This window comes from Symphalangus syndactylus, chromosome 10 (genome assembly GCF_028878055.3).
Source record: "Symphalangus syndactylus isolate Jambi chromosome 10, NHGRI_mSymSyn1-v2.1_pri, whole genome shotgun sequence".
Classification (NCBI taxonomy): domain Eukaryota; kingdom Metazoa; phylum Chordata; class Mammalia; order Primates; family Hylobatidae; genus Symphalangus; species Symphalangus syndactylus.
In genome coordinates this window covers 126,560,233-126,586,625 of record NC_072432.2, presented here as the reverse complement: position 1 = coordinate 126,586,625, position 26,393 = coordinate 126,560,233, and the positions used below count along the sequence as shown (strand labels likewise).

The 26,393-nt window shown below is 42.3% G+C and overlaps 2 protein-coding genes across 10 annotated transcripts in view; one reads left to right on the top strand and one right to left on the bottom strand.

Moving 5' to 3' along the window:
- The window catches only part of TTI2 (TELO2 interacting protein 2), a 17,224-nt gene extending 2,340 nt beyond the window's left edge, over window positions 1–14,884 (top strand). For 5 of the 9 annotated variants that reach the window (XM_063611468.1, XM_055295933.2, XM_055295934.2 and 2 more), the window contains 5 exons: window positions 939–1,125; window positions 7,320–7,507; window positions 7,683–7,826; window positions 10,865–11,027; window positions 12,058–12,258. In XM_063611468.1, the coding sequence (XP_063467538.1) occupies window positions 939–1,125; window positions 7,320–7,507; window positions 7,683–7,826; window positions 10,865–11,027; window positions 12,058–12,162 (787 nt within the window). In that variant the 3' untranslated portion in view covers window positions 12,163–12,258. Of the gene's footprint in view, window positions 1–938; window positions 1,126–3,483; window positions 3,577–7,319; window positions 7,508–7,682; window positions 7,827–10,864; window positions 11,028–12,057 lie in introns of all 9 variants that reach the window. The other 4 variants (XM_063611464.1, XM_063611465.1, XM_055295931.2 and 1 more) reach the window with 2 other exon arrangements.
- MAK16 (MAK16 homolog) lies at window positions 10,006–26,393 on the bottom strand. The gene is made up of 10 exons (XM_055295935.2): window positions 25,858–26,393; window positions 22,638–22,687; window positions 22,436–22,545; window positions 22,267–22,331; window positions 21,926–22,077; window positions 20,714–20,768; window positions 15,462–15,536; window positions 14,569–14,685; window positions 14,013–14,078; window positions 10,006–12,899 (listed from the first exon to the last, which is right to left on the bottom strand). Exons 1-10 carry the CDS (start codon window positions 25,870–25,872, stop codon window positions 12,702–12,704), a joined length of 903 nt encoding a protein of 300 aa, XP_055151910.1. The 5' UTR covers window positions 25,873–26,393; the 3' UTR covers window positions 10,006–12,701.

The window sequence follows — 26,393 nt, the reverse complement described above, 5'->3', positions numbered from 1 at the left end:
AAAGTTCTTTCAATGAGTTTCCACTTGCTACTTTGTTAGCACTGGAGTAATGAGAGAAAAAGTATCTGTAACTGTCATTTTACCAGGAACATGGAGTTAAAAGGCTTGATTTTGAGTTTCATGCTTCTATTTGTTTCTCAGAGTAGGACCAGATTAGACAGTTCTCTGAATCGGTTTGTTTCTAATATAAAGATAATATACTTGGCCAAGTGTGGTGGCTGACACCTGTAATCCCAGTACTTTGGGAGGCCAAGGCTGTCAGATCACTTGAGGCCAGGAATTCAGGACCAGGCTGGGCAACATGGTGAAACCCCGTCTCTACTACAAATATAAAAATTATCCGGGTATGATGGTGCAAGTGTGTAATCCCATCTACTCGGGAGGCTGAGGCAGGAGAATCACTTGAGCCTGGGAGGCGGAGGTTGCAGTGAACGTAGATGGTGCCACTGCACTCCAGCCTGGGCAATAGAGTGAGACTCTATTTCAAACTAAATATAATGTACCTATTACACAGTAATTATTTTGAGAATTAGTTAAGTCATGTGTACACTCACTTTATTAGCTATTAACAGGTGTTCAAGTATTGATTCATTTGTTTCCTTAGTGTAATACTACTAATACATTTCCTTTACTCCTCCCTCCCTTCTCAGCATACCTTCACCATCCATCACCGTAAGTCCTTTATGTAGCTCTGGTTATAATTGGCTCCTTCTCATTGGATAGGCTTTAGACCCAAAGCCCTGGGTAATTATTTGGTGTAAGTTATGGAAGTTATTTTAATCTAGATCTTAGAATGTATGATATAGAATCAAGAGTTATCTTATGTGCGTTGTATTTTTTTTTTCAAAGACATGAAAATACTCTGTTTAGCTTGAAGTAGTTTATTTTTTTGCTACTTATCACCATGTCACTTAATGTAATTCTGTGTATTCACTTAGGGAATCCTGGAAGAATAACCCTGCCATCAAACATGTTTTCTCATGGACTCTGCAACAGGTCACTCGGCCCTGGCTGAGCCAGCATCTGGAAAGGGTACTTCCCGCATCATTGCTCATTTCAGATGATTATCAGACTGAGAACAAAATCCTGGGTGTACACTGTCTCCATCACATTGTGCTTAATGTGGTAAGCAACCTCTGCCTTGTCATCTGTGTTGACGGGACAGACTGAGTCATTCCTGGCTGTTCTTCATTTCTAGTAATGCTAAGTCATTCAACTTTACTTATTTGTATTTTTTCCTCTATCAACCTGGTAGAAGTTGTATCCTATAGGTAATGTAATAACTAAAATGATAATTATAGAAGAAACAGGAAGGCATGGATCATTATCAAACCGAATAACCAGATCTTGAGAACTGGTTAACAGTTGATTTTCTTTCTTTCTTTCTTTTTTTTTTTTTTGAGACGGAATCTCACTCTATCACCCAGGCTGGAGTGCACTGGTGTGATCTCGGCTCACTGCAACCTCCACCTCTTAGGCTTAAGCAATTCTCCACCTCAGCCTCCTGAGTAGCTGGGATTACAGGCGTGTGCCATCATGCCCAACTAATTTTTGTATTTTTAGTAGAGATGGGGTTTCACCATCTTGGCCAGGCTGGTCTTCAACTCCTGACCTTGTGATCCACCACTGCACTTGGCCTACTTCCTTTCTTTCTTTCTTTCTTTCTTTCTTTTTTTTTTTTTTGAGACATTATCACTCTGTCGCCCAGGCTGGAGTGCGATCTTGGCTCACTGCAGCCTCCGCCTCCTGGGTTCAAGTGATTCTCTTGCCTCAGCCTCCTTAGTAGCTGGGGCTCCCTAGTAGCGGCCACCACACCCAGGTAATTTTTGTATTTTTAGTGGAGATGGGGTTTCACCGTATTGGCCAGGTGCATCTTGAACTCCTGACCTTAGTTAATCTGCGTGTCTTGGCCTCCCAAAGTGCTGGGATTACAGAGATCAGCCACCACGCCCGGCCTACAGTTGACTTTCAAGGAGGAAAACAAAACAAACAAAATCAGAACCTGAAAGGGACTATACCCAAATGTGGAAGCTATTACTCAAGGAAAATTTTTTAAAAAAAACTTTGTAGTATGGAGCTTTTAAAATATACACAGAAGTAGAGAGAGTGGTATAATTAATCTCCATGTACCTATAGGGGAGAGCCAGAGGTCACCTCCAACCCTGCCCCCCTGCCTTTTTTTTTTTTTTTTTGAGGCAGATTCTTGCTCTGTCGCTTAGGCTGGAGTGCAGTGGTGTGATCTCAGCTCACTGCAACCTCTGCCTTCCGGGTTCAAATGATTCTGATGCGTCAGCCTCTAGAGTAGCTGGGATTACAGGAATGCACCACCATGCCCAGCTACATTTTTTAAAAAAATTTTTGGTAGAGGTAGGGTCTCACCATGTTGGCCAGGCTGGTCTTGAACTCCTGGCCTCAAGCGATCCACCAACCTCGGCCTCCTAAAGTGCTGGGATTGATTATAGGCGTGAGCCCGGCCTCAGCCCCCTTTTTATCTCTTAGTGAGCTCTTTTCCTGGATCTAGAAACCAAATTGACAACAGGCAGATTAACAAGAGGAAACTATACACATTTTATTAGTTTTACGTGTAACATAGGGATCTTCACAAGAGAGAGAATTCTGAAGAAGTGGCCAAAGCAATATGCTTTTATACTTTTTAGACAAAGAATTATGAATTTTTCATTTTTTTTTTTTTTTTTTTAACTACCCCTAGCCAGATTTTCTTTGTCCTGTCATTTTTTCTGACAGGACAAAGAAAATCTGGCTAGGGGCAGTACATTTTCCTTTTTTTTTTTTTTTTTTTTTTGAGACAGGGTCTTGCTCTGTTACCCAGGCTAGAGTGCAGTAGCCCAATCATAGCTCACTGCAGCCTCAACCCCCCTGGGCTCAAGTGATCCTCCCACCTCAGCCTCCCAAGTAGCTGGGACTACAGGCACGCACCACCAGGCCAACTAATTTTTTAATGTTTTTTTTTGGTAGAGACAGGGTCTTGCTCTGTTGCCCAGGCTGGTCTCGAACTTGGCCTTAAGTGAGCCTCTCACCTTGGCCTTCCAAAGTGCTGGGATTACAGGTGTGAGTCACCGTGCTTGGCTCTAGGGTAGTCACTAGGAGATATATGGTTGTGGGTGGTGGGGGGGTGGATAGGTGGAAGATAAAGGTTACTTTGTTTAGTTTATGTAGGTCCATTGCAGCCTTCAATTCCAAGTCTCTATAAGGACTGTTTTCTTACCCTGGTGTGGAAAGCGTACCCCACCCAGAGGAATCTTTTATCACTTGCTGCATGCAGAAAGAGACAAGTCAGCTCACCCTTTCTGAATCTACAGTTTCTGCAATATTTTCAACTCGAAACAATCATGATACCAATCTGGCATATTTTGGGATGGCATGTTCTTCATGCTTCATACCCATAATCCAATTTCAAAGATAGTCAACATTTGCCAATCTTGGGAAACTGTTCTTTTAATTTTATGATTTGTCTGGTTGCAGCCAGCTGCTGATTTGCTCCAGTATAACAGAGCCCAGGTCCTATACCATGCCATTTCCAACCACCTGTACACGCCAGAGTACCACCTCATTCAGGTAATAGTATGATTTCTTCATAACTCTGTCTGGATTCTCTGAATCTGAGTAGAAGGTTGCATTGTGTGAGTAGTAATAATTGAGAGACATTTTCCTGACTTGGAAAGTGAGGATGATAACTAAAAGCTGTTGCCAAGTTAAAAATATCTCAGCACCAAGCAGGCTTCCACATTCCTGAGTCTCCACAGATAAGACAGTGTTTTTTTTTCATCTGAGTCAATTGTATATTACTTTGGGCTGGGCGTGGTGGCTCACGCCTGTAATCCCAGCACTTTGGGAGGCTGAGGGAGGCAGATCACCTGAGGTCAGGAGTTCAAGACCAGCCTGGCCAACATGCCAAAACCCCTTCTCTACTAAAAATACAAAAAAAATTAGCTGGGCGTGATGTTGTGCATCTGTAGTCCCTACTACTCAGGAGGCTGAGGCACAAGAATCATTTGACCCAGGTGGCGGAGGTTGCTGTGAGCTGAGGTCATGTCACTGCACTCCAGCCTGGGTGACAGAGCAAGACTCCATCTCAATTAAAAAAGAAAAAAGCCTGGCACGGTGGCTCACGCCTATAATCCCAGCATTTTGGGAGGCTGAGGTGGGTGGATCACGAGGGCGGGAGATCAAGACCATCCTAGCTAATACGGTGAAACCCCGCCTCTACTAAAAATATGAAAAATTAGCCAGGCATGGTGGCACGCGCCTGTAGTCCCAGCTATTCGGGAGGCTGAGTCAGGAGAATCTCTTGAACCCGGGAGGTGGAGGTTGCAGCGAGCCAACATCGTGCCACAGCACTCCAGCCTGGGTGACAGAGCGAGACTCTGTCTCAAAAAAAAAAAAAAAGAAAGAACAAAAAGTACATTACTTTGGGGGCAGCTTTAGGGGGCAGTTTTATGTCTGAAAAGGTCTATTTTTATTAGTTTAAGTGTTCTGTTTTGCCTTACATCAGCACACACACTTGAAATTTCCTGCATGTTAGATATCGGAGTGTCATTTATTATTTCATCCAACAGACATGGTTCCAAGAGTAAATGAATCGCATAGGGATTTTTGGCTTTAAGATAAGCTTTGGAAAAGACATTTATGTAAATACAAATATGTACTTAGATGTCTACATATGTATACAGTACAGAATGATAACTGCATTAGAAGAGGTTTGTATAAAGTGCAGTGGGTGGCCAGGCACGAGGGCTCATGCCTGTAATCCCAGCATTTTGGGAGGCCGAGGCGGGCAGCCCACCTGAGGTCGGGAGTTCAAGACCAACCTGACCAACATGGAGAAACCCCGTTCTACTAAAAATGCAAAATTGCTAGGCGCAGTTGCTCACATCTGTAATCCCAGCACTTTGAGAGGCTGAGGTGGGCGGATCACGAGGTCGGGAGATCGAGACCATCCTGGCTAACACGGTGAAACCCCATCTCTACTAAAAATGCAAAAAATTAGCCGGGCATGGTGGCACGTGCCTGTAGTCACAGCTACTCGGGAGGCTGAGGCAGGAGAATCGCTTGAACCCAGGAGGCGGAGGTTGCAGTGAGCCAAGATCGCGCCACTGCACTCCAGCCTGGTGACAAAGCGAGACTCCGTCTAAAAAACAAACGCAAAATTAGCCAGGCATGGTGGCGCATGCCTCTAATTCCAGCTACTCAGGAGGCTGAGGCAGGAAAATTGCTTGAACCCAGGAGGCAGAGGTTGCAGTGAGCCGAGGTCGTGCCATTGCACTCCAGCCTGGGCAGCAAGAGTGAAACTACATCTCAAAAAAAAGAAGAAAAAAAAAAGGTTCAGTGGGTATCAAGCAACAGGTAACTGACTAACCAGGTTTGGATTGACTTTAGGAGGTTTTGGGAAGGAGGTGATACTTAGCTTTATGAAGGATGAATGAGTAAGTTTCTTAGGAGGGAGAAAGAAACTCCAAAGACAGAAGAAACAAGTTATATAAAATTAGAGGTGGAAGCAACCTTGTTTCTTTTTTTTTTTTTTTTTTTTTTTTTTTTTGAGACGGAGTCTCACTCTGTCGCCCAGGCTGGAGTGCAATGGCGCTATCTCGGCTCACTGCAAGCTCCGCCTCCCGGGTTCACGCCATTCTCCTGCCTCAGCCTCTCCGAGTAGCTGGGACTACAGGCGCCCGCCACCACGCCCGGCTAATTTTTTGTATTTTTAGTAGAGACGGGGTTTCACCATGGTCTCGATCTCCTGACCTCGTGATCCGCCCGCCTCGGCCTCCCAAAGTGCTGGGATTACAAGCGTGAGCCACCGCGCCCGGCCCTTGTTTCTTTTTTATGCGTTACTTCCCTCCTTTCCCCCTCCCCACCCTGCTGCCTTTATTTTTATTTTTATTTTATTTTATTTATTTTTTTGAGGTGGAGTCTTGCTCTGTCATGCAGGCCGGAGTACAGTGGCGCGATCTTGGCGCATTGCAACCTTCGCCTCCCAGGTTCAAGCGATCCTTCTGCCTCAGCCTCCCTAGTAGCTGGGATTACAGGCAGTGCCACCATGCCCAGCTAATTTTTGTATTTTTAGCAGAGACGGGGTTTTGCCATGTTGCCCAGCCTGGTCTCAAACTCCTGACCTCAAGTGATCTGCCTGCTTTGGCTTCCCAAGATGCTAGGATTACAGGCATGGGCCACTGCACACAGCCTCTTTTTCTTTTTAAACAGTATTTTAAATACTGGGTATTGAGAATCCAGACTGTAACAGCCAGAAAGGCTGGGGTTCTTAAGGTGGTAGAGAAAATAAATTTTAAAAAACCAAAACACCAAGAGAAAAACCGAAGGTCCCAGGAAAGTTAAAAGGAAGTAGCTGAACCAAGCTTGTCCAACCCACGGCCTGCATGCATCCCAAGATGGCTTTGCGTGCAGCCCAACACAAATTTGTAAACTTTCTTAAAATGTTGTAAGATTTTTTTTTGCATTTTTTTTTTTTAAAGCTCATCAGCTATCATTAGTGTTAGTGTATTTTATATGTAGCCCAAGACAATTCTTCTTGCAATGTGGCCCAGGGAAGCCAAAAGATTGGATACCCCTGGCCTAGACACTGCAACTTCAGCAAGTAGGGTGGTCAAATTTGACCCAAATCTGGAACATCTTAGATTCTGCTTAAGAGCAGTTTTATTAAAAGTATGTGTAAATATTTGCCGAGTGCAGTGGCTCATACCTGTAATCTAAGCACTTTAGGAAGTCAAGGAGGGTGGATCACTTGAGGCCAGGATGGTGAAACTCTGTCTCTACTAAAAAATAGAAAAGTTAGCCAGACGTGGTGGTGCACACCTGTAGTCCCAACTAGTTAGGTGGCTGAGGCACGATAATCGCTTGAGCTTGAGAAGCGGAGGTTGCAGTGAGCTGAGATTGCACCACTGTCCTTCAGCCTAGGCGACAGAGTGAGACTCTGTCTCACAAAAAAAAAAAAGTGTAAATATCATGTGTCACTAAGTCACTTAGACTTAGTGACATAGTAACAATAGACTTAGATTCCTAAAATCTGGGTTAGAGTCCTAGCTCTGCCATTTTTCCCATTTTATAAATTAGCAAAGAATGGTCCTGAGGAGAATGTATTGATTTGAGACTGTCAGATGGAGATTAAGAATGTAAAAAAGTTTGAAAATGTAAAGTAATGTGCACTTCATATAGATTACTAGTATCTTAGAATTCTCTGTTATGAACCCTAAGGACGTTAGATTAATGAAGTTCTAGAGAAGTCAGTGAGTATTGTAAATGCAAATGGATAAACTATGCAGCATCCTTCCATTCCTTCCTCCTAGGCTGTGCTCCTGTGTCTGCTGGATTTATTCCCCATCCTAGAGAAAACCCTGCACTGGAAAGGAGATGGAGCTCGACCCACCACCCATTGTGATGAGGTCCTGCAGCTGATCCTGACCCACATGGAGCCAGAGCACCGCCTTCTTTTACGCAGGACCTATGCAAGAAACCTGCCAGCTTTCGTGAAGAGGTGAGTCCCTGGGTTTTTATTTATTATTATTTTATAGAGACAGGATCTTGCTATGTTGCTTGAGCTGGTCTCAAGCTCCTGGCCTCAAGCAATCCTCCCACCTCAGCCTCCCAAAGTACTGGGATTACAGGCACGAGCCACTGCACTGGCGTCATATTTTCTCTTTCATCTTTAGGTTGGGGATCCTAACTGTCCGGCACTTAAAGAGGCTGGAGAGAGTCATCATTGGTTATCTGGAGGTTTACGATGGACCTGAGGAGGAAGCTAGATTGAAGATATTGGAAACCCTAAAACTTCTCATGCAACATACTTGGCCCAGGTAATAGCAGCCTTAAGGCGCAAAACTCAGCTGATTTTCTCTTGAGAACTTGCTTGGATGTATTTAATACATTCAGTACAAAGTATTAAATGTATACTAAGTATTTGAATACCTCCCATTTTCACACACCTACAGGATTTTAAACTGAGAAAATGGCATTAGAAAGATAAAATATACTGTAGTTACTTGAGGTGCTCATAGTTGACCCTTTTACCAGGTATCAGTTCCAGATTCTGACACTGTTAAATCACTTCTCTTTGAAACTCTAGTGTATCTTTTTTTTGTTTTTGTTTTTGTTTTTTTTTTTTTGAGATGGAGTCTCACACTGTTGCCCAGGCTGGAGTCCAGTGGCACAATCTCTGCCCACTGCAACCTCTGCCTCCCGGGTTCAAGTGATTCTCCTGCCTCAGTCTCCCAAGTAGTTGGGATTACAGGCGCCCACCGCCAGGCCCGGCTAATTTTTTGTATTTTTTAGTAGAGATGGGGTTTCACTACATTGGCCAGGCTGGTCTTGAACTCCTGACCTTGTAATCCACCTGCCTTGGCCTCCCAAAGTGCTGGGATTACAGGCGTGAGCCACCATATCCAGCCTTTTTCTTTCTTTTTTTTTTTTTTTGAGATGGAGTCTCGCTCTGTCACCCAGGCTGGAGTGCAGTGGCACGATCTCAGCTCACTGCAACCTCTGCCCCTCCTGGATTCAAGCGATTCTCCTGCCTCAGCCTCCTGAATAGCTGGGATTACAGGTGACCTCCACTATGCCTGGCTAATTTTTTTTTAATTTTTAGTAGAGAGAGTGTTTCACCATATTGGCCAGGCTGGTTTCGAACTCCTGATCTCGTGATCGGCCCGCCTTGGCCTCCTAAAGTGCTGGGATGATAGGCATGGGCCACTGTGCCTGGCTATATATCTTCAGAATGGTTTAGATTGGTGTTTTGCAGAATCCCCATCTAGGTACTCTTTGATGCCCCACAGGAAAAAAAAAAATTCTGTGGTCAAATAGGTTGGGAAACCATACAGGTTGCACCTCTCTCTAGATTTAGAATGTGTATTAGAAGATTAAAGGTCATATAGAAGTGTTGCAATAGACATTTGCTTAACTTTGTTAATCCTAATGTTCTTTAAATCTAATTGAGAGTAGAGTACTTCATAGCACATCATTTAACATCTGCAGGGCAGTGATCAGAATACCAATCTAGAGGCCGGGTGCGGTGGCTCACGCCTGTAATCCCAGCACTTTGGGAGGGCAAGGCTGGTGGATCACCTGAGGTCAGGAGTTCAAGACCAGCCTGGCCAATATGGTGAAACCCCGTCTTTACTGAAAATACAAAAATTAGCTGGGCATGGTGGCGTGCACCTGTAGTCCCAGTACTCAGGAGGCTGAAGCAGTAGAATCACTTGGACCCAGGAGGCAGAGGTTGCAGTGAGCTGCGATGGAACCACTGCACTCCAGACTGGGTGATGGAGCGAGATTCTGTTTCAAAATATAAAAAAAAAATTAAAAATTTAAAAAAAGAATAAAAAATACTAATGTAGGATATACTTGCTTGGAAATCATTCCAACTCTGGTTTGAGGTAGGTGTCAGGAACTGGAACCCAAACTTGAGTCAGCAGAAGCATCTCTTGTGTAGCTGAAAGTTGAATTCAGCCAGAGAATCTAGTGCCCCAACAACATGTAGTATCTATTCTGGACCATATTCTCTCACTTCCTTATAAATGTTCAAAGAATCCAGAGTAACATTCCCCATGACAACCTTTCCCTTAGGCATATTGGTAACTAGGTTGCATTTGTTTACTATTTTTCTCCCTACTGAATTATAATCTCCAGGATAACGGAAAACCACATCTATTATATTCTCCCAAAGTATGCTCAGTACCTGGTATTAGGTATACAAATATTCGAAGAATGAATGGACTGGAAGAGAATGAATCAATGGATGAATAAAATCGAATCAGATTGTCAGGTCTTTAAAGAGCAGAGACCAAGATTCCAAGAAGGGAGAGTGAATAAATGTAGGGAGGTAGAAAAGGAATATATGCGTATGTGTATGAGGGGGTGGAGCATGGGAAATGGAAAATAGAGCCGATTATAAGTTGAATAACGGAGGGCTGAGAGGCACCCAAACCATAGGAAAATGAGGAGTATTTAGATAAAGAGATGAAAACTTTTTTCTCCCAGTCATGCATCTGTCCATAAATATGATTTATTGTACATTTCACATTGTGTTTTCACATTATAAGTTAAATTATTTTCCACCTTTCATTAAGGTTTTTTTAGGGTTTTTTGTTTATTGTGGTAAAAATACATACAAATTTTCCATTTTAAAGTGTACAGTTCAGTGGCATTAAGTACAGTCACAATATTGTCTAGTCACTAGCATTGTCCATTTCTAGAGCTTTACCAAGGTGATGAAAACTTTTAGAAAGGTTAATAGTTAGAAGTAAGTAGGCTGGACTTCACTGATGAACTAGGATCTGAAATTAAATGACAGAAAATTCAACTTGATACTAAGTCCCAGAAGCCAAGCTCATTTCCCTCACTCTGTCTTTAACTTCCAGGCCTAAGATGGCATTAAAGTTAAGATTGGGGGCTCTCTCCAAGCATAGTTGTTAATAGAGTTGAAAAATAAAAGTATAGGCCCTTGGTTAGGGGAGATCCTGGTTTCCGCTTCTCAGCCCATGAAGGAGCTGTTGCTTACAGAAGAACCAAGCTTCTGGAAGGAAGGAAGAGAGCAGCATGGCAGAGGGTGTGTGTGTGTGTGTGTGTGTGTGTGTGTATAGGGAGTATGCTAAGGAAGAGAGCAGTGTGGCAGAGGGTGTGTGTGTGTGTGTGTGTGTATAGGCAGTATGCTAACAGGAGACTTGAGGGTAAGAAATCTAGAGGCTGTCTTTGGTTCTGTTTTTAGGTCTTTTTTATTTAACTTTGACCTAAGTTCCTTAATTTATGAAATGATAGCTTTCCACTTGACAGTCTTTGAAGTCTCTTCCAATTTTAATATCCAGATTTGGAGTATGAACATAGCTTTTCTTCCTGATTCCAGAGTTTCCTGCAGACTTGTGGTCTTACTGAAAGCTCTCTTGAAACTGATTTGTGATGTAGCAAGGGATCCAAACCTTACACCTGAGTCTGTTAAGAGCGCCCTGCTACAGGAGGCCACAGACTGCCTGATTCTCCTGGACCGCTGTTCTCAAGGAAGGGTAAAGGTAAGGCAGACTGAAACTTGGTTTCAGTTGGGCCTCATTATCCTTACGTAATTCCTATGATTGATTATAGTTTACTATGTATGTGCCTGACCAAGTCTGGAAATGAACATGGAGGGTTTTAGCCTCAAAAGAGCTTGATCTTTTTTCTTATTCATCTTTTAAAGCTAATCAGAACCATTTAGAACTAAAGGCAGGAGGATCAGCACATGTCACTGGGGCTAAGGACGAGACAGAATGGGCAAAAGCATTATGATCAAAAGTTTGTAAAATTTAAGTTCTGTTCTAGTCTTCTGAATTAAAAAAAAAAAAGTAAAAATAATGGGCTATAAGCTCCCAGGAATAATAACATAACTAGAGCATTTCAGATGTTTCCAGTTTTTTAGGGACAACCATCTTTTAGGTAGATGTTTTTCCTTATTCTTAATTTATCTACATGGAAATTCTTCCTTTGGTTTCATATTCCACAAAAGTTCTCAAAGCCACGGCATATAATAGCTGTGTACTTCTATGTATTTAATAAACTATTGCCTCATTTCTTACCCCTTTTAGAAATCTTTAGTTGAAGACTGAAGGTAGCATGAAAAGAAATTCATGCCATAACTCACTGGACAATCTACCCAGCAGGAAAAAAAAAATTCATACCCTAAAAATATGTTGAGATAGTATGAATTGTTATTTTACCAGTTTGTTCAAACTATTTCATCTTAGCTCTTTAATCTTGGGCAGTTTTCAAGCCCCAGATCCAACTTAATTTGCCTTGGCTGGAATTCTGCTGTTTCATGAGCCAGCAGGAGATTTGCAAGTACATTAACACAGTTTTTAAAGTAACACCTTCAATACATGAGAGCTATATAAATTTAAAAATAATAATAAAAAACCAACTAATACCTATTCTGTTTAGTGACCTGTCTCCGAGTGTCATCCATTCTTTCCTCCTTTGAGTATGATACCAAGGAAGAAGAATCAAGCAAAGGGGGAAAAAAGTAATTAAAAAAAAAAAAATCAAAGCCTGTTTGGTTTCATGTTTCAGGGTCTCCTGGCCAAAATTCCCCAAAGTTGTGAAGACAGAAAAGTGGTGAACTGTATCAGAAAAGTGCAGCTGGTTTCTGAAGGTGCTCCCTATGATGGAACTTAAGACTTGTATTCACTTTCCCAAGAGGAAAGGATTTTCTTCCCATCCCAGTTTGTATGAATGGAGTTATTTAAGAAAAAAAGATATTTTTACATGAAACTTTGTAAGTGAAAGCTGCTTTTTCCTTCTTTCTTTCCTTTTACCTCCATAAGAGTAGGGAAAGTAGAACAAGAAAAAAATGAACTCCTTCCATTTCTAAATAAAGTTTGGGAGAAAAAAGGACACCAAGGAATGTAGCATTTAAAATTCAGAAATATTTACATCTGTCATCTCATCCCAGATTCAAGAACTCATCTGTTAAGTTTCTCGGGCACAAGCTGTTACTTCAACACATATGCTATAAAAACACTCTTGTTCACAACTTAGCTTTCTTCACTCACTCCAGATTTCTTGCCCCACTGATGTGGCATAAATAATAAAAACACAAATATTGTGTTCAATACAACAGAAAAGAGCAAAAACTGGAGGTGTGTATGTGTTTAAGATAAAAAAAAGAAACAGTTCTGCATGTTCAGTCCTGGGTATAAATGCTGAAAGGGAAATCACGTGGTTTTGGCCTTGGCCACGGGCTCTGTCTCCTGCTCATATTCTATTTCCACATAGGCTCGTTTTCTCCGCAGTGGTCCTCTCAAGGGCGTTTTGCCTTTGTGTTTCGCACTAAGGGCCTTTTCTTCCTCCTCCTCACTGGAGGATTTACCATCCTGATCTTCATCACTGCTGGCATCCAGTTTATCCATATCCTAATACGGGGAGAGAAAAGATAAAGGAAGAGGGAAAACACTAGATTTCTCCAAACTCCCTTCATTGTCCCTTCAATTTAGAACAGACTAGGGCATTGATTTGTCTATGTCTGTGTTCAGAAATCGTCCCTTTTTTTTTTTTTTTTTTGAGACAGGGTCTTGCTCTGTTGCCCAAGCAGGAGTGCAGTGGCATAGTCATGGCTCACTGCAGCCTCAAACTGCTGTAGTCAAGCAGTCCTCCCACCTCAGCTTCCTGAGTAGCTGGGACTACAGGCAACCACCACCACATCTAGCTGAATTTTAATTTTTTTTTTTTTTTTTGAGATGGAGTCTTGCTCTGTTGCCCAGGCTGGAGTATAGTGGTGTGATCTCAGCTCACCGCAACCTCCATCTCCTAGGTTCAAGTGATTCTTCTGCCTCAGCCTCCCAAGTAGCAGGCATTACAGGCATGTGCCACCATACCTAGCTAATTTTTGTATTTTTAGTAGACATAGGGTTTTGCTATGTTGGCCAGGCTGGTCTCGAACTCCTGACCTCACGTGATCCGCCCACCTCGGCCTTCCAAAGTGCTAGGATTATAGGTGTGAGCCACCGCGCCTGGCCATGATTTTTAAAAAATTTTAGGCCAGGCCCTGTGGCTCACGCCTGTAATCTTAGCACTTTGGGAGACTGAGGCAGGCAGATTACCTGAGGTCTGGAGTTCTAGACCAGCCTGGCCAACATGGTGAAACCCCGTGTCTACTAAAAATACAAAAATTAGCCGGGTGGAGTGGCACATGCCTGTAATTCCAGCTACTTGGGAGGCTGAAGGAGGAGAATTGCTCGAACCCGGGAGGCTGAGGTTGCAGTAAGCCCAGATCGTGCTATGGCACTCTAGCCTGAGCTACAGAGCGAAACTTCATCTAAAAAAAAAAAAAAATTTTTTTATTAGAGATGAGGTCTCACTGTGTTGCTCAGGCTGGTCTCGAACTCCTGAGCTCAAGCGATCCTCCCATTTTGGCCTCCCAAAGTACTGCAATTATAGGAGTGAACCACGGTGCCTGGCCACCTCCCTGTTTTTTTTTTCTTTTTTGCTGCAGGCCAAAGGACAATCTTTTTACCCATAAAGCTCACCTCAAAATCACTTATGTCACTCTCATCTACCTCATCATCTTCGACAAATTCTCTTTTCCCCACATCCTATAAATAAAACATAACTGTTAGGTTCAGAATACATAATGAAGATTCAGATTAGACATCTAAGTAAGTACAAAATAACATAATGAGAACCACAGTCTTTTTGCTAGGCAACGAAAATTTAGTTCTTCCTAAGTTTAATGCTTCTGAATTTTAAAAATTTTAGGGCTACCAGATCATTCTTATTCTTGATTTAAATTATTAGCAATAAAACATCCTCATTATGGTTAAAAACTAGATACAGACAGGAAAGGCTTTATAATTTGTCACCTTGCAGGAACAATTTTAGAAGACCAATAAATTAAGACTAAAACTGTTAATGGTTTGTTGGTTAGCCTGAAGAACACAGCAACCAGTGCTAAACCAAAATTAATCACGTGAAAGAAAAAAGAAGACATATCATTTTTGGTTAGCGGACTAAAGATGATATTCTGTTTCTCAGTTATATACAAATAGTATCTAGTAGGTTTGGCAAAACAAAAACAAGACTTACTTCCTCATCATCATCTTCATCATCTTTTTCCTCAGCATCTGAAGAGTCACTCTCTGCCTCCTGTTGTTCCAGGGCCTTGTCGAAGGCATGAATGGGGAAGTTGTAGATGTCGCCATACTGAAGAACATAAACACAGATTGGCTTTAACTACATTTGGATATTACACTTGAAGTTCCACAATCTATAAAACCCATGCATTGGGACAAATGTAATTTTGCTGACAAGGGGAAATAATAAGGAAAAAGCATACTTTAGTCATGTTGTGTGTATAAACAACACTAATTTTTAAAAAGAGAATAAAAACTTATTTCAAAGAGCCTTAAAAGACTAGGGTAATATGTAGGAGAAGCAAAACCCCATGGCTTTTTTACAGAAATCTGGAATTGTCTTGGGGAATGGAGTTGAGAATAATGGCAAAAAGGGAAAGGTCTCTTATAGTGAATGGAGTATCAAGGGTAACCAAAGCATTTTATGTGGTTGCATTAAGGAAGCCAGGCCGATACGGATTTATTTTATTCCAGGGATAAAATTCGAGTGGATATCTTCATATCATGTTAAAAACCATTTCCCAGCCAGGCGCAGTGGCTCACGAGGTCAGGAGTTCAAAACCAGCCTGGCCAAGATGGTGAAACCCCGTCTCTACTAAAAATACAAAAATTAGCTGGGCGCGGTGGCGGTGCCTGTAATCCCAGCTACTCAGGAGGCTGAGGCAGGAGAATTGCTAGAACTCGGGAGGCAGAGGTTGCAGTGAGCTGAGATTACGCCACTGCACTCTAACCTGGTTGACAAAGCAAGACTCCATCTCAAAAAAAAAAAAAAAAAAAATCCCAATATGTCTTAGCAACATACCACCACTTAAAATTTCAGTACCCCAAAGCTAATGGCTTTCTCACCGTATCTTGTTTCAGTCTCTCCAGTAATTCCTTCTCAATGGCATTGTCCAGCTGAGCAGCTATTAATGCCTTTTCCTATAAGGGGGAAAGAGCAAATCTGTTTAATTCATCAGTGCTCATTATTCATCTTATAAAAATGGAAGAAACTACCAAGTTGTTTATAAGAAAGACAATGTAATTATTTCCCCTCCTTGCTATTACTGGCTTTTGCCTCTCCAACCAGATAGATTTCTTCTTTCTCTTGTAAACTTTCTTGGGAACATTTCCATTTTGAAATTCCTATGGTTTTGTAAACAACATTCTAAATTCTAACACAGGCTTTGACAGATACAAAACATGTAAGTCTATATACATTTAAGTGTCTCAGAAATAATCTAGCAACTCTGGAGCCAGGCTTTGTAAAAGCTGAGAAAAGAGAACAGAAATCTTCATTCGTTTACATTTTCTAAAATCATGCGAAATTCCATGTGACAGAATAGGTAAAAAGCTCTTCCTCCAGTGATCGCTCATTGGAGATGACACATGACATCAACATGTACTACCACACAATAGCCCAGGATGGTGCATTAATTTGATAGTGAAAGTCATAGAGGGTTTTAAAGTGTTATACCTATAAGTTATGTTAGAATGATTACCTAAAACTGTGTAGGGGCACATGGAAAATTAGCTGGGTGTGGTGGCAGGCACCTGTAGTCCCAGCTACTCGGGAGGCTGAGGCAGGAGAAGGGCGTGAACCCAGGAGGCGGAGCTTGCAGTGAGCCGAGATCACGCCACTGCACTCCAGCCTGGGCGACAGAGCGAGACTCCATCTCAAAAAAAAAAAAAAAAAAAAAATTGGCTACAGCGACGTTCCACACTCTTCTCTAGAGTAGGGTGTTTACACTACAAGGGTATCCGCTGAAGTGTAGGAAGAAAATATTCAAAACTTCCACGTATCTCTTTTTCCTTAAAAAATTAAACGTCATTACTACTTTTCTTGTACACCGACATTGGTGCCTTGACTCTGTCTATAAGGTAAATAGTTGTGTGTCAGATACAGTGAGCCAGATAGCTCAAGGGAGGAATACTGCACATAGGCCTTGCAAGTGGTAGTCTCACTCGTTTATTTAGATGACTATTTAACTGTTTATGTTTGCTTAGTTAAGTGGATTCATAGATGACACTGAATATTCTGCCAAAGATAGAGAGTAGTTATAAAAGTATGCTGGTTATCTAATGGGTTAGTACTTTTTTAAAAGTTGTAGAACCAGGCTGGCAAGGTGGCTCGCGCCTGTAATCCCAGCACTTTGAGAGGCCGAGGTGGGCAGATCACCCGAGGTCAGGAGATCAAGACCAGCCTGGCCAACGTCGTGAAACCCCGTCTCTACTAAAAACACAAAAAATTAGCCGGGCAGAGTGGCGTACACCTGTAATCCCAGTTACTGAGGAGGCTGAGGCACAAGAATTGCTTGAACCCAGGAGGTGGAGGTTGCAGTGAGCCGAGATGGCGCCACTGCACTCCAGCCTGGGCGACACAGCAAGAGTTGTAGAACCTAAAGATGATCCATGCATTTTTCACAGAAAGAAAAATATTCCAAATTTGCCAATCTGTTTATGTAACCCAGTAGATGTTTTTAAAAATAAATACACTTAATCTGTCTCTTCCAAACAAAAGCAACATTTTAATAGTTTAAGGAAGACAATTGTTTTTTGAAAAAAAAAAACAAAAAACTTGTTCTGTGAACATTGTGAAAAGTGATTATATCTACATATGGCACTGCTGAAAACATGTCTCCTATAAAAATTGCAATCACACACTTTAAAAATGTGGAAACAATATTGTAATTCATTTAAAACTCTTCCAAATCTACATTTTTCAGAGGGTTACAAACTCAATTGGTAAAAATAGAAAAAATTAATTTCTTCTGAAAGGTTTGTAGGAACACCTGTTTGACAACTGGAGATGAAAACTCACTAACTGGACTTGAAAAAACGCCGCTCCATAACTAATGGACCATAATGAAAAATTAAAGTACTTAAGACCACCTATCAACAATGCACTTCTCTACAATCCCTCAGTTATGACAGCCCTTCAAGACAAAATCATACTCAGCTAAAAAGCAGACTTTTGTTTCACTACATCACAATTAGTTATAATACACGTTGTATTATTAGTGGAAGTGTATATGTATAATAACATTTATAGCCTGTAATGCCAGCACTTTGGGAGGCTGAGGTGGGTGAATCACCTCAGGTTAGGAGTTTGAGACCAGCCTGGCCAACGTAGTGAAACCCCATCTCTACTAAAAATACAAAAATTAGCCGGGCGTGGTGGTGCATGCCTGGAATCCCAGCTACTTGGGAAGCTGAGGCACAAGAATTGCTTGAATCTGGGAGGCAGAGGTTGCAGTACGCCGAAATTCCACCACTGCATTCCAGCCTGAGAGACAGAGCGAACCTTTGTCTCAAAATAAAATATTTATAAATAACATTGGGGAGTACATGTTCAAAAATTTTATTGAGGTGAGCACAAGTTTGCAGACCAATGATACAGATTTTAGATACATAACTGTGATTAATGGGGAGAGAAGCATCAAAAGAAAAGCTATCCCTATCAAAATACCAATGACAAATATAAATATATAAAAAAAAGAAAAATACCAATGACATTCTTCCCAGAAATAGAAAAAACAATCCTAAAATTGTTATGAAACCACAAAAGATCTAGGATAGCTAAAGCTATCCCAAACAAAACAACAGCAAAAAACAAAACAAAACAAAACAAAAACCTAGAGGAATCACATTACCTAACTTCAAATTATACTATGGACCTATAGCAACCACAACACTACAGTAATGGCGTAAGAACAGACACAGAGACCAATGGAACAGAATAGAGAACCCAGAAACAAATCCACACACGTACAGTGAACTCATTTTCGAAAAACGTGCCAAGAACATACACTAGGGAAAAGACAGTCTCTTCAATAAATGGTGCTGGAAAAACTTGATCTCCATATGCAGAAGAATGAAACTAGGCCCCTATCTTGTGCTATATACAAAAATCAAACCAAAATGGATTAAAAAATCTAAGACCTCCAACTATAAAACTACAAGAAAACACTGAAAAAACTCCAGGTCATTGGTCTGGGCAAAATTTCTTAATATCCCACAAGCACAGGTAACCAAAGCAAAAATGGACAAATGGGGTCACATAAAAAGCTTCTGCACAGCAAAGGAAACAAGAAAGTGAAGAGACAATCCACTGACTGGGCAAACTATCCACCTGACAAGGGATTAATAACCAGAATATAGGCCAGGCGAGGTGGCTCACGCCTGTAATCCCAGCACTTTGGGAGGCTGAGGCAGGTAGATCACCTGAGGTCAGGAGTTTGAGACCAGCCTGGCCAACATGGTGAAACCCCATCTCTACTAAAAATACAAAACGAACAGCCAGGCATGGTGGTGCACGCCTGGCATCCCAGCTACTTGGGAGGCTGAGGCACAAGACTCGCTTGAACCTGGGAGGCAGAGGTTGGGGTGAGCTGAGATTGCCCCATAGCACTCCAGCCTGGGTGACAGTGCGAGACTCCATCTCAAAAACAAACAAAACAAAATCCAGACTATATAAGGAGCTCAAACAACTCTATAGGAAAAAATTCTAATTATTGGATTAAAAAGTGAATAAAAGGGCCAGACATGGTGGCTCACACCTGTAATCCCAGCACTTTGGGAGGCTGAAGTGGGTGGATTGCTTGAGCCCAGAAGTTCAAGACCAGCATGGGCAACATAGTGAAGCCTCGTCTCTATAAAGTATATAAAAATTAGCCAGGCATGGTGGCATGCACCTGTAGTCCCAGCTACTTGGGAGGCTGAGGCATGAGAATCACTTGAACCCAGGAAGCAGAGGTTGCAGTGAGCCAAGATCACACCGCTGCACTCCAGCCTGGACAACAGAGTGAGACCTTGTCTCACAAAAAAAAAAAAAAAGGCAGGGGACAGGGATTGGGGAAGCAAAAGATTTGAGTAGATGTTTTTCAAAAGAAGACATACAAATGGCAAACAGGCATATGAAAAGGTGTTCAGCATCACTGATCATCAGAGAAATGCAAATCAAAACAACGAAATATCTCACCCCAGTTAAAATGGCTTTTATCTTTTAAAAGACAGGCAATCACAAATGCTAGAGAGGATGTGGAGAAAGGGAACCCTTGTGCACTGGTGGTGGGAACGTAAATTAGTACAACCACTATGGAGAACAGTTTGGAACTTCCTCAAAAAACTAAAACTAGAGCTACCATACCATCTAGCAGCCCACTTCTGGGTACAGACCCAAAAGGAAATTAGTATATCAAAGAGATACCCACACTCCATGTGTGTTACAGCTCTGTTCATGACAGCCAAAATTTGGAAGCAACCTAAGTGTCCATCAATAGATGAATGGATAAGGAAAATGTGGTACTTATACATGATAGAGTACTATCCAGCCATTAAAATGAATGAGATTCTGTCATTTGTAACAACATGGATGGAACCGGAGGTCATTATGTTAAGTGAAAGAAGCCAGGCACAGAAAGACAAATGTTGCACGTTCTCACTTATTTGTGGGATCAAAAAATCAAAACAATTGAACTCATGGATTTACAGAGTAGAAGGATGGTTACCAGAGGCTGGGAAGGGTAATGGGGGTGGGGATGATTAATGGGTACCCCCGCTAAAAAAAATAGGACGAATGAAATAAGACCTAGTATTTGCTAGCAGCACAACAGGGTGACTATAGCCAATAATTTAATCGTACATTTTAAAATAACTAAGTATAATTGAACTGTTTGTAACACAAAGGATAAATGCTTGAGGGGATGGATACCCAATTTTCCATGATGTTATTACTGCATGCCTGTATTGTATTTCACTGCAGAAATTCCATTTGATAAGAATGCCCAAAATCTACTAAAGGTTTTATGTAGTATGTAAAATATGCAACATCAAAATTCTGAATTCTGAAATATTTGACCAGAAGAAATTTAGAAAAAGGAGTTGTGGATTCTTTCTGTTCTCCATTACATATATCCCCAAAGCACACATACTTTAACCTGTGCTGAAAATCATCATCTTAAAATATGAAAAATCAAATGTCCTAGGCAACTAATAGTTATCTATTAGTGAACCATTATCCAAGGCCTGAAGAGTTTACATAAATGATGGTGACTGAATCTATAAGAGACCCCCAGACAGAAAATGTAGAAGGTATGAATATCGCAACAATAAGTTACCTCTCTTCTTTTCTCCCTACGCTCCACCTTCTTACTCAAAGGAACAAGTTTCCTCCTAAGGGAAAGAAAATATATCAGAAAATCCACTGTCATGTGCTGTGTTCCTTTTTAAGGATGAGAAGAAAAAACGATTGGAATTGGTGACTAAAATGGAAGCCTACTCATGTGCAGGGCAGGATGGCTGAGCTTCAGGCATTCACGGAGGCTAGCGATTCAAACAAGCCCTGGAGCCCAAGGTTGGTGCTGTAGGGCTCAGCTCAATACAGCAAGATACACTAAACGCTTCTAGAAATTTAAGGCTATAAAAAGTGATATGTTTTTACATATATTTTAATCCGGCCATTTTTGTTCAAGCATTCTGGGATTCTCAGGGCATTCGCCATGCTAAAATTAAGACTTTAGTGAACTAAGAAAAAAGAATTTTCTGTCAAAGTCTGACATCATCTTTAGCATTCTCTGTAGATCACAATCAAAAAGCATTAGGGCCTAACACTCCTAGAGAAGGTATTCTGTTAATTCTGGGGATTTCGTATCACTTTTAAAAATTAGTTTTCAGTGAATCCAGAGTAAAGTTCTTACATTCCTGTATATTCACATGTCTTAGATCATTTTCAAATCTCTAAAGTTAAGATTCCCTCGGGGGTCATAGAGAAATTTTCTGAAGGCTGGGCATGGTGGCTCATGCCTGTAATCCCAGCACTTTGGGAGGCTAAGGAAGGCGGATCACTTGAAGTCAGGAATTCTAGACCAGCCTGGCCAACATGGTGAAACCCTATCTCTACTAAAAATACAAAAAAAAAAAAAAAAAATAGCCAGGCATGGTAGTCCATGCCTGTAATCCCAGCTACTCAGGAGGCTGAGGTGGGAGGATTGCTTCAACAGGGGAGGTGGAGGTTGCAGTGAGCTGAGATCACGCCACTGCAAACTCCAGCTTGGGCGACAGAGTGAGACTCCGTCTTAACAAAAAAGAAAATAAAATTTTCTGAAAGATTTTCAGACAAGGAGGGTGATAATCAAGTTGTATTCTACTGTTTTAAAAGTCCTGCCACATCAAAGGGCATACCTTTAGTCTAAGCTAAAGTTTCTTCTTAGTACATCATAACAGACTCCACGAAGTTGAATAGAAAGCCCCGAAGTTTCACAATTTCTCAACTTCAAAACAAGCTCCATAAAAAGATAGATTTAAAAATAATGAATGATCCAAATACTTACTGTCGCTTTAGTGTAAGTTTTCTAATTCGAATTAGGTATTGGGTGATCTTGGTGAATCTCTGCTTACATTTGTGTCGAATGAAACGGGGCCAGTAAATCAGATTTTCATCTATTTGCTCCAGTGCTTTCTCATAGTTTTTACTAAGCCGGACCTACCAAACAGTAAAAGGAAGTTTGAAGGGCAAGTGTAAATGATTCATTAGGTTTTCACTGTCAGTGACACCTATGGCCTAATGAGGATGGCCTCAAAAGTTAATGGTCATGGAATTGAGCATCATGGTCAAGCATGTGGCTTTGATGCTCTTGATCATCGGTCACTGTAGTTTTGTTGTAAGGCTTACCCGTTCCCAGAGACGCCGAGGAAAAGCTGCTCGTTCTATAACCTTCATATACAAGTAGCACTGTCCTGAGGATAAAGTAAAATAGCTTTAGTGTTATTTACAGAAACTAAAGAACATCCCTGTAAAAGCTGTGGAGCAGTTCTTCTAGAAGTTAAAACTGGGGAGTTACCTTTCTCTTCTTTAATAGTGGCATACTGACTATTTGCCAGGGGACAGGATGACCGATTACACAGTCCAGTCAGGCTATATTCATTTCGGCAGAAGCTCTGAGTCTTGGTTCTAGAATGGGAAAAAAGAAACAAAGATTATAAAATGGGTTGCCAAAGAGGCAACTGAAGGAATCTTTGACCAAGTTGTAAATCGAGACTCACCTTATTTTGAAGGAACAAAATTGCCTGTTTCCTAGTGTATCCCAGATGACCTGCAAGACAAAGTAAAAGCCCATTTCAAATCCTCTGCCCCAAGAGATACTATATTAATTCAAGAAGGCAATGCCCAAAGACAGGAATGAAGGGAAGAAATGTTTTGTAAAATAGCCTGACTTGTTTACTTTTTAAAATACAAACAGCAAGGCCGGGCACGGTGGCTCAAGCCTGTAATCCCAGCACTTTGGGAGGCTGAGTCGGGCGGATCACCTGAGGTCAGGAGTTTGAGACCAGCCTGATTAACATGGAGAAACCCTGTCTATACTAAAAATACAAAATTCGCTGGGCATGGTGGCGCATGCCTGTAATCCCAGGTACTCGGGAGGCTGGGGCAGGAGAATCACTTGAACCCAGGAGATGGAGGTTGTGGTGAGCTGAGATTGCGCCATTGTGCTCCAGCCTGGAAAACAAGAGTGCAACTCCGTCTCAAAACAAGAGTGCAACTCCGTCTCAAAACAAACAAACAAAAAAAACCCCAGCAGATTCTCATAGAAAAGCTAAATACAGATGAGCAATAATCATAACTCCATTACCCAGAGATAAAATTTCATTATTTTGTAAATATTTTTCCAGATTTTTTTTGACACACTGTGAAATCACATTTTATATACTTCGTAACTTTCCTTTTTTCTTATGTTCATTATCCATTATTAAAGGCTTCATGGGCCCGGCGCAGTGGCTCACACCTGTAATCCTAGCACTTTGAGTGCCAAGGCAGGCGGATCACTTGAGGTTGGGAGTTTGAGGCCAGCCTGGCCAACATGGTGAAACCCCATCTCTACTAATACAGAAATCAGCCGGGTGTGCTGGCAGGTGCCTGTAATCCCAGCTACTTGGGAGGCTGAGGCAGGAGAATCACTTGAACCCAGGAGGCAGAAGTTGTGGTAAGCCGAGATCACGCCACTGCACTCCAGCCTGGGCGACAGAGTGAGAATCCATCCCCAATCCCACCCCCCCCAAAAAAAAGGCTTCATGGTATTAGATTTTTAGATATACATACCATAATTTTATCTCATTGAGGGCAAAGAAAACTACCTACTGCTATCCTCCTGTAACTAATGTGCTCTTTATTCATTCAGCATTATATACTTAATTTATGTAAGGCACTGACATCTCCAAGTCCTGACACACAGTAGCCACTTAAGTATTTGCTGAATGAAAGAAAGTATACTCGTTAAAGAGTTTTGTCTATCTAGTTAGGGGAAAGATAAACAAAGTATCACAAAATAGCAGGTCTGAAGGCCACATAGCATGCATTAAGAGTATGATAGCCTTTGAGTGCGCTGCCTTGAGGAACTGGGGTAAAAAAAAGCTTTACCACTGTTAAAGGAAAAATATGAAGAGGGCAAAAGAATAAAACACACTTTAAGAATTTTATAGGTGTGTCTGGTGGGGGATGGTAGGAAACAGGTAAGAAGAATAAGGGAGCTCTTTTAGGCTTGTGGCTTTAAGTATCATCTCTAAATGGACGACTCCCAAATTGTTATTTCCTGGTCAGACTTCTTTCCTGAGCACCAGATTTGTATATGACATCTCCACTTCAATATCTAAAAGGCAACATAAATATTAACATATCCACAAGGAGTTCTCAATTCCACATCCCTCATAAGAACAGTCTTCCCTAGAGTTCTCCCACTTAAATAAATAAAATCACCATTGAACTATGTATTTATATCCCAAATCCTTTGATTTCTTCCTTTTCTTCTTCACTTAATCCATCACCAAAGTCTTGTCAATTATACTGACGTAACAGGTCTCAAATTCATCAATTTCTTTTCATCTCCACCATTAAATTACTACCTTAGGCGAAGCCACTTTCGTTTTTTAAAAAAATTTATTTACTTTAGAGATAGGGTCTCTCTGTCACCCAGGCTGGAGTGCAGTGGCGCCATCATAGCTCACTGCAGCCTCGGACTTTTGGGCTCAGGTAGTCCTTCTGCCTCAGCCTTCGAAGTAACTGGGACCTCAGGCGAGCACCACCACGCCCGGCTAATTTTTAATTTTTTGTAGAGATGGAGTCTCACTTTTTTGCCTAGGCTGGAATCGAACTCCTGGCCTCAAGTGATCCTCCAGCCCCAGCCTCCCAAAGCATTGGGATTACAGGCGTGAGCCACTGTGTCTGGCTTGAAGCAACCTTTGTCATACCCTAGTCTCCTTGCTTTCATTTTTTCTCTCCAAAAGTCCTTCACACAGCAACTAGACAACTTTTCACAAACAGATCATTAAAAGGCCTAAAAACACTTCCTAGAAGATTCTGCATGACCTCGCCCTGGCAAGCATATCTAATTTCATTACCTGTCTTACATTGTCACTTTGATGACCCTTATATTCATTCTCTCATATCTTCAACTCTTTGTACTTTACTGTTCCTACTGCCTGGATTGCTTTTTCCTCAGCTCCTCAGTGACTGGCTTATTCTTATCTTTTAGATCACAACTCAAACAACTTCTGTTCAGAGAAACCTTCCCTGAGTACCCCTATCTGAAGTGTCCTTCATCATCTCTGGTCTTTCTTTCATAGTATGATTATACAGTGTAATTGTTAATTTATTTGTTCACTTGTTTACTGTGTCTCCCCCACCAGTGTTCCAGGAGAGATGGGGCATTTTTTCTGGTTAACCAAATCCTCAATAATTACCACAATGCCTGGCACACTGTAAGCACACTGTTATTTCTCCAGCAAAAAACTCAATGAATGAGTCTAGGATACTTCCGAAATTATGACTTAGGCAGAAGTAGAGCAAATGTAAAGAAAAGCCGAACACAGGAAACGCAGATGGAAGAGTAACGCGCACATGGATCGAGAAGGACGCTTCAACTTGGAGTCAACTTCGCCAAATCCCCTGCCGCCCCCCACCCCAAGTCCAGAGCTGACAGCTGACAGCATGGCGCGACGTCCTGCATTGGTAGGCACGAAGGACGGGACACACCGACCCCATGGTCTGAGGTGACGGAGTCTTGTGCTCACAACCGGGCCGGGGCAGCGGGCAGGAAACCCCTGCTAGACACGCGTGAGAACCCATGTTGGAAAATCGGGGTTCCGGAAGCCTCGCATCCAGAGCGGCACGAGGCAACAGACCCGCTGCGTATGCGTTTTCTAAGTGTCCGAAAATGGGCAAAATTCCCTGCGCAAACCCCGGGTGTCAGAACAACCGGAGCAGACTCACATCATCCGACTGCATGGTGTCCAAGGCTCAGCGTGCAACTTCCGGCAGGGTCGCGGGCGCAGACATGCTCCTTCCGGGAAACCATTTCCGGAACGCCCAGCCTCACCTATCTCGAGAAACGCTGAGACTCTCGGTGTTGCGAAACGTCCCCTGGCAGTCTCGCCGCCGCGCGCGCGTCTCCGCGTCTCCACCACGCTGGCGTCTGCGCGCGCCCGCAATGCTGGGCTTGTTCACGCGCGCTGCCTGGAGCTGGAAGCCCGGTTGGAACCCAGTGCGATCCGCGGGAGTCAGGACGCGCGCAGATTACCGAATCCTGGAGCGCGGGGACCGCGGGGGTTGGGCGTGCTTCCCTAGCGCCCTGTTTGTGACCGTTCATGAGGATGGGACCCCTCCCTGTCAGGCCTCCCCTCTGCTGGGAGAAGGCTGGGGAAAGGTGCAGGCGGCGCAGCGGGGCTGGGTCCCCGCTCCTCCGAGTCCCCCCAACCGCAGCTCGCAGCCAGGCTCCGGCCCTGCCCCTCAGACCCTGCCTTAGCCAC